This window comes from Hydractinia symbiolongicarpus, chromosome 14 (genome assembly GCF_029227915.1).
Source record: "Hydractinia symbiolongicarpus strain clone_291-10 chromosome 14, HSymV2.1, whole genome shotgun sequence".
Classification (NCBI taxonomy): Eukaryota; Metazoa; Cnidaria; class Hydrozoa; order Anthoathecata; family Hydractiniidae; genus Hydractinia; species Hydractinia symbiolongicarpus.
In genome coordinates, this window is record NC_079888.1 from 5,892,749 (window position 1) to 5,898,845 (window position 6,097).

A 6,097-nucleotide genomic window follows, 5' to 3' on the forward strand; every position below is an offset into this window, starting at 1 on the left:
GAAAGCGAAAAAGAAACTCTGGGAAAAAATTGTTTGTCAAAGACTTCATTTAGCACCGGGCTAAGTGGTCCCGACACACGACGTACAACATAAAAAGCACCCCTTCATATCGACATAAAAAGTCCGACAGACGTTTATTGAGAGTACTCCAACCAAATGGACCCGACACAGACGAACCCTCATTATCCGACATCCTCTCTATCGCTACAACAAATGCATATTTTTTTGTCCATAGGCCATAACAAACTTAGTATCGCATAATACTGCATAATGCCTTCATAATATACTCTCAATCACTACATAAAAAATACATGTCTTTTCTGTCGATGGCTGAGAATTGGCATAAAACGACCTCTTACAACAGAAACAAGAACGTAGCAACACTATTCAAAATAACGTTTTTTATTTTTATTGAATCAAATAAATATTTCATCATGCAGACTAACGATCTCTTCAGTTCAAGCGAATTTGACGCTAGCAACGGAAATGGTGAGTAACATTTACCTACTTTACAACATTTGATACTCCTAGCTAATAGAGAATGCTTGTTAAAGCATGGCCCGCTACCACGAGGAATTATTGATTAGTCCATACCCGGACAGGGCTGAAAATTCTGATGACGGTAGTAATCAACTGACGATCTCGCAATTTAGCTAGTATCTACAACTTAACAACCAATATCACCAATGTTATTGGATTATTAACAAAAAACCGAACATATGATAACCGCAAAGTCAAATGTTCAAAAAACGGAAACATGTAAGGGATTACCACGAGAATAGCGCCTTTGCTATTTTTTTTGCATTACATGCACAATTGTTTTTTTCACTGATGGTTCTCGCTATAAGAAGAAAAGAGAAGATCTTGGGACCAGGTTAGTTTTTTAGAAACGTAATGGCCTTAGTGCTTTAGAAGTTTGTCTCATATATAACTAAGGCAAATACGACTTAAACAGGAAAATACGTTATAAGCTGTCCGAATGGTGATAAAGCATTCAAATAGGTTCCTTAAAAATATCGACACATACGCAATGGCTTTTAGTTTACCCCATTGAAGGAATAATTTAAAGTCTGGGGAGAGCTAGGCAAGTGTCGGCATTTACTGTTTTTATTTTTTTGATGCAATGCCGCGGTTTAAAAGGATTAATAATGTTGCTTATACGTGTGTATTCCAATCTCGGAGTCCACGCTTTTCGATATTCACGTGTCGCACAAACTAACACAAAGAATTTTTCTTCTTTCGAGTCAAATTTTAGTTGATTAATTATCATACTGAAATATATATTACGCTTTTTAAAATTTTCTTTAATTTTTATTATAAATAGCTGTTTTTAATTAGGGATGAAGAGCCATTGTAATATATAGATATGCCCGAAATATACCATTATTATTATTATTATTATTCACCCTTCATTTCTTTTTCTTCAGTGACGGCCAAGATCTTCGCCAGAACATCGATTCATTTTCTTCAATGACAAGCAAGATATTCGCCAGAACATGATTTTAAAATCGATTCTTTTTCTTCGGTAAAAAACGAAGATATTCGACAGAACAGGATTTCAACATCAATTCATTTTCTTCAATGACAAGCAAGATATTCGCCAGAACATGATTTCAACATCAATTCATTTTCTTCAGTAAAAACGAAGACATTCCCCAGAACATGATTTCAAAATCGATTCTTTTTCTTCAGTAAAAACGAAGATATTCGCCAGAACAGGATTTCAACATCGATTTATTTTTTTCAATGGCAAGCAAGATATTTAATAGAACCTTGATTGCAACATTCAAATTACCAAAACGCTGACTTAAGTGTCCACTCACCAATAAGGGGCTTTATTACAAAAACGAGGCAGCTTTTACAAAATGAACTGGTTTTGTTGCAACAGATGTTACAAACGAGCCGTGTAAGCGCAACAATAGCGAAGCCGCATGTTTTCCCTGGTTTCATTTAAGAAATTGGACTTCTTTGCATTCAGCCATAAAGAACATCAATGCGAAATGCGTTTCGCATGATTAGGTCCAAAGTATACGTTCCCTAAAGAGTTTCAAATCACGCACACACACAACCAGCTGGATTTTCACTCAACAGCAAAGCGGAATGGAACAGAACAAGAAAATTACCTAAATTTGATTGGTAATTAATCTTTAGTTTTGATAATTTTCCGTTTATTTTCTAATTCGCTGCGCTCAACCGAAAATAACCCCTATTTATTTTCTTATTTTTGCGACAGGGAAGACTCAAAGAACTTCGACTACAACCACTAATTTACAATCGAAATGTTTCCGAAATCGTGGCTAAGCCGGATGCGAAAAACCCCATTCTATGGGGAAACATATCCTTAGACCCCAGTGCTACAGTCACTAACCCTCAAAGGTTAAGGGTATCATTAAAAAATTACACTGTTATTAACAACAACATTATAAACTATTCAAAAGAAAACAGCTAGGTAAATAGGTAATCAAACAGTTTTAACGTGTACGGTTCAAGAACTAATTGACATGTGACCGGCCTTGGCCATACATACGAAATTAAATTCAATTCTGTTCACAACAAAACTTGCAATGATTTTGACTTTTAGTTTGGTACGGAACGGAAGTTTATCAACAAATCAGTTTGCAGAAATCACTATTTTTCGTTTCGATCGCGTACATTTTATGTTTAGAAATGAGATAGAATTACGGAAGAATCAGGAATGGGTGCTTGTCGCCTGCGGTAAAGAAGGGTGAGTTTTGTCACCCGGGTGGTTCGCGCAGTAAAAGATGCTGGGAGTTGAGTTTAATCCTTTTGTTTCAGGAGAAAGAATTTTTAAAGCGAGAATTGTTGTTTTACTCTACACCTCTCCCTAACCGCGTTGATTTCATACAAGCGCAGTGTAAATTTAAAATACGCTAATTAAGTCCACGCGAATTAGGATCCTAAGGTAAGGTGCTTGAGTTTAAAGACACGAAGCCTGATCCTGTATTTCAATATAAAAAGGCCAGTAGTAAGACGTAACATCTGAAGGACACAAAAAAAGCGAATGATAAATATACCTCCTCAGTACCATCTAGCGTCACAGATCATTTATTATAAATATCAACAGAACAAGTTAGTTACAATTCTTGTTGACACATTTACACCAAACATTCACGTTTGGTACCTAATTTTTAAAAAAGTTCTATTCCAAACATTCACTACTTATTGAGCGTTATTTCGCATTTTGATGTAAACTTCCTTGAATTTGTCAAAACCAGCCAACACACCAGCTCCTGCAACACCACGAAGGATGTTGGCACCAGCACCCTTCATCATCGACATTGCCCCTTCATTCTTTAAAATTTGCACAGTACAGTCAATGGATCCCTTGTACTTGACAGCCTGTCCAGAAGTCATCATCATACGTCTTCTGATTGTATCAATTGGGTAGGAGATTAAGCCAGCAGTCACAGTAACACCTGTTTAAGAAGAAAGGAGTTCATGTAAAATTTTAGGAGAAAACAGTAATAAATATATAACTATTCCATATGTTTGAAAATTATGCTAAAAATTCAAAAGGAAATGAAGTTACTCATAATCAATACTTTTCTTTTTTTATGTCAAATAAACTGTTTATTTTAAATTGCAGTAATTATGTAAACATAATTCATTAGTCCTGTCGCAAGATAAGAAGATGGAGCTTTTGCACAGTGGACATAAAATAAAGACTGCAAGGTTGAAATTCACAGATCTATTAATAAAGTGCTAAGTAAACCAGAAGAAAAGTGTAAATAATTTTTTAGAAGGCGGAAACACTTATTTTTAAGAAGTATTAATAGTTTTATTGTACCCTTAAGGTACAATAAAACTATTAAGTATACTTCTGTTCAAAGATAAAGTTTTCGAATTAGGTCAATGTCTACTTTAGTCTTAAAGTTTACTAGTAGAGATCCTGATCAAGCTGTTTCCACTGATCAGTTTTTTAAAAATACAAATTAAAAAATATACATACCATAACCCAAACCGAAAGACAAGATCACTGAAGCATCATCACCAAGAAGGATTGGCTTTAATGTATCATAGAAACCAAAGTAACAACCTCTGTAAACAATAATACCCACGCACGAGATAACAAAACCTCGATACAATCCAACAAAACCATCAGACTTTAAAGTTTTTCTGTACACATCAACAAGTCCATTGTATTCACGCTGTCCACCTGTAGAAAAAACAAAACAAATCTCGTATCATTGGATTACATTGAAATTTTGTGCAAAATATCTTAAAAGAATTAAGTAAAAAACATCAGAAAACAGTTCACCTTTCGCAGATGATTTTGTATCATTAGCCAACTTGGTTCGAGCATAATCAAGTGAATACACAAAGCAGAGTGATAAAGCACCAGCACATCCACCAGAGGCAATGTTTTTTGAAAAATTTATGATGTAGTGGTCATTTTTGCTTTGTTTAAACAGGATTTTAATTTTGTCTTTAAATGCAAAGTTCAAAGCTTGAGTTGGGAAATACCTGATACAGTTAGCCAAGTTACCTCTCCAGAATGGAATTAAACCTAAATGTAGAAAAATTAAAATTAACTTTTGCCTAGTGAAACACAGAAATTATTAAATTGTGTAGATGCCAAAATATCCATTTCCTGTTTTAACAGGGAGTTCGAAGTATGCCCTGTGTGAACATAGTTTTGGCTGTAAATGTTAAAACGTTTTATACGTCGCAATTCACAATTTACAAATAAAAAACATTTTTGCGAATAATTCTACCAAGGTAATGTTAAAATATTAATTTTTAATCAATTATTTGTAACATTTTGTTCTACAAGTTGTTGGAAAAAAATAACAAGAGATTAATGCCAATTGGCCTACAGTACTTCCAGGCAACAGTTGGAAAAAGTTTTTTTTTTCCACAGTCAGAATATTTCAATGAACTGACTTGATATTATAATTCAAACATACAATAAGAAAAATTATGCCTACCTTCTGATTTGAAAGTACGTGCAGTGCAATCAATAACCCCTTTGTATGGTTCAGTAAGTTTTCCTTGTTTAATCATTTCATCTTGATTTTGAACCATCAACTTAACACGTTCGATTGGGGCAGCTGCGGTTTTCGAAATAACAGCTGCAGCACCACTAAGTGCAAAATTTTCGGCGAAACCAAGTTTTTGGGATTTTGCCATCTGAAATATATATAAATAGTAAAAGATAAGATCCTGACAGGTAATTAATGTTTAAATTTCTTTTTGGTAGGATGAAAATAAAATTATTTTTGATTTTTCTGAAGAAACAGGAATTCCACAAAGAAAACAACAACAAATCACATGCATGAATCCATATTTAGAGAATTTGTGCATGCAATGAGGTAATAAAATTACTTGGACAAGAACTTTGATTTTTTAAAACTCATTTCGCAATTTGGTAATGGCCGGTAACAATTTGTCCCCTGGTACTTTGCTCTTTTAAAACATAGTTTAAACATTTAAAAAATAATTTTTGCTTTGACCAGTACAAACTATCGTTTTGTATTCTACTTAGCAAAACTGATCTGCTGCATTTCCCTCATACAACTGCAAAAACATGTTTCTGTTTATTATTCCTTCCAAGTCCCAAGGGTTAATTATAACTTTAGTAATTCTTTTTTGACCCTACTTTCCCCAATTAACAAAACCAATCAATAAATATAAAATATAGCTATAAAACGAAAAATCACGGCCCATTGCCTTCCACCATATTTACCAGAGTGAAGAAACATAAATTTACAACAGCCATAAAACAGAACGAACACAATAACAGGGAAGCTAGGTATATAAACTTACTTTGAGACTGTTTAATTAGACTTCTAAAAGTAATATTAAATGTAAAAACTTGTAGATGTTATGAACAACCGACACAACCGACACTGCCCAGTGCGTGTTGTAGAAAGGGACCGGGAGAGCAACTCGATCTGTCTTATCACGTGACTTATTTTAACAACCTCCCTTCAAGACCCTGCGTAAAAATGTTTAATCACAATAAAAGAATATTATATGGGGTACAAAGGCGAGGTTTACCTTTTTAAATGAAATATTGATGCGCGTCATTTTTTCTATGTAAATTATTTTTTTCACTAAAACGAATTTTTTGACG

The 6,097-nt window shown here is 34.0% G+C and overlaps 1 protein-coding gene across 1 annotated transcript; it reads right to left on the minus strand.

Moving 5' to 3' along the window:
• Positions 1 to 3,050: 3,050 nt before the first annotated feature.
• Positions 3,051 to 5,947, minus strand: LOC130625935 (uncharacterized). Its single transcript, XM_057441061.1, has 5 exons — positions 5,788 to 5,947; positions 4,950 to 5,151; positions 4,280 to 4,528; positions 3,971 to 4,177; positions 3,051 to 3,437 (listed from the first exon to the last, which is right to left on the minus strand). The coding sequence occupies exons 2-5, from the start codon at positions 5,149 to 5,151 to the stop codon at positions 3,181 to 3,183; spliced, it is 915 nt and encodes a 304-aa protein (XP_057297044.1). The 5' UTR covers positions 5,788 to 5,947; the 3' UTR covers positions 3,051 to 3,180.
• Positions 5,948 to 6,097: the final 150 nt, after the last annotated feature.

Coding starts and splice junctions, on each gene's coding strand:
- LOC130625935 (XM_057441061.1), bottom strand. CDS start 5,151: ATGGCAAAATCCCAAAAACTTGGTTTCGCCGAAAATTTTGCACTTAGT. Junction 4,178..4,279: donor TACAAAATCATCTGCGAAAG/GTGAACTGTTTT, acceptor TTTTTTCTACAG/GTGGACAGCGTGAATACAAT. Junction 3,438..3,970: donor GTCTTTCGGTTTGGGTTATG/GTATGTATATTT, acceptor CTTCTTAAACAG/GTGTTACTGTGACTGCTGGC.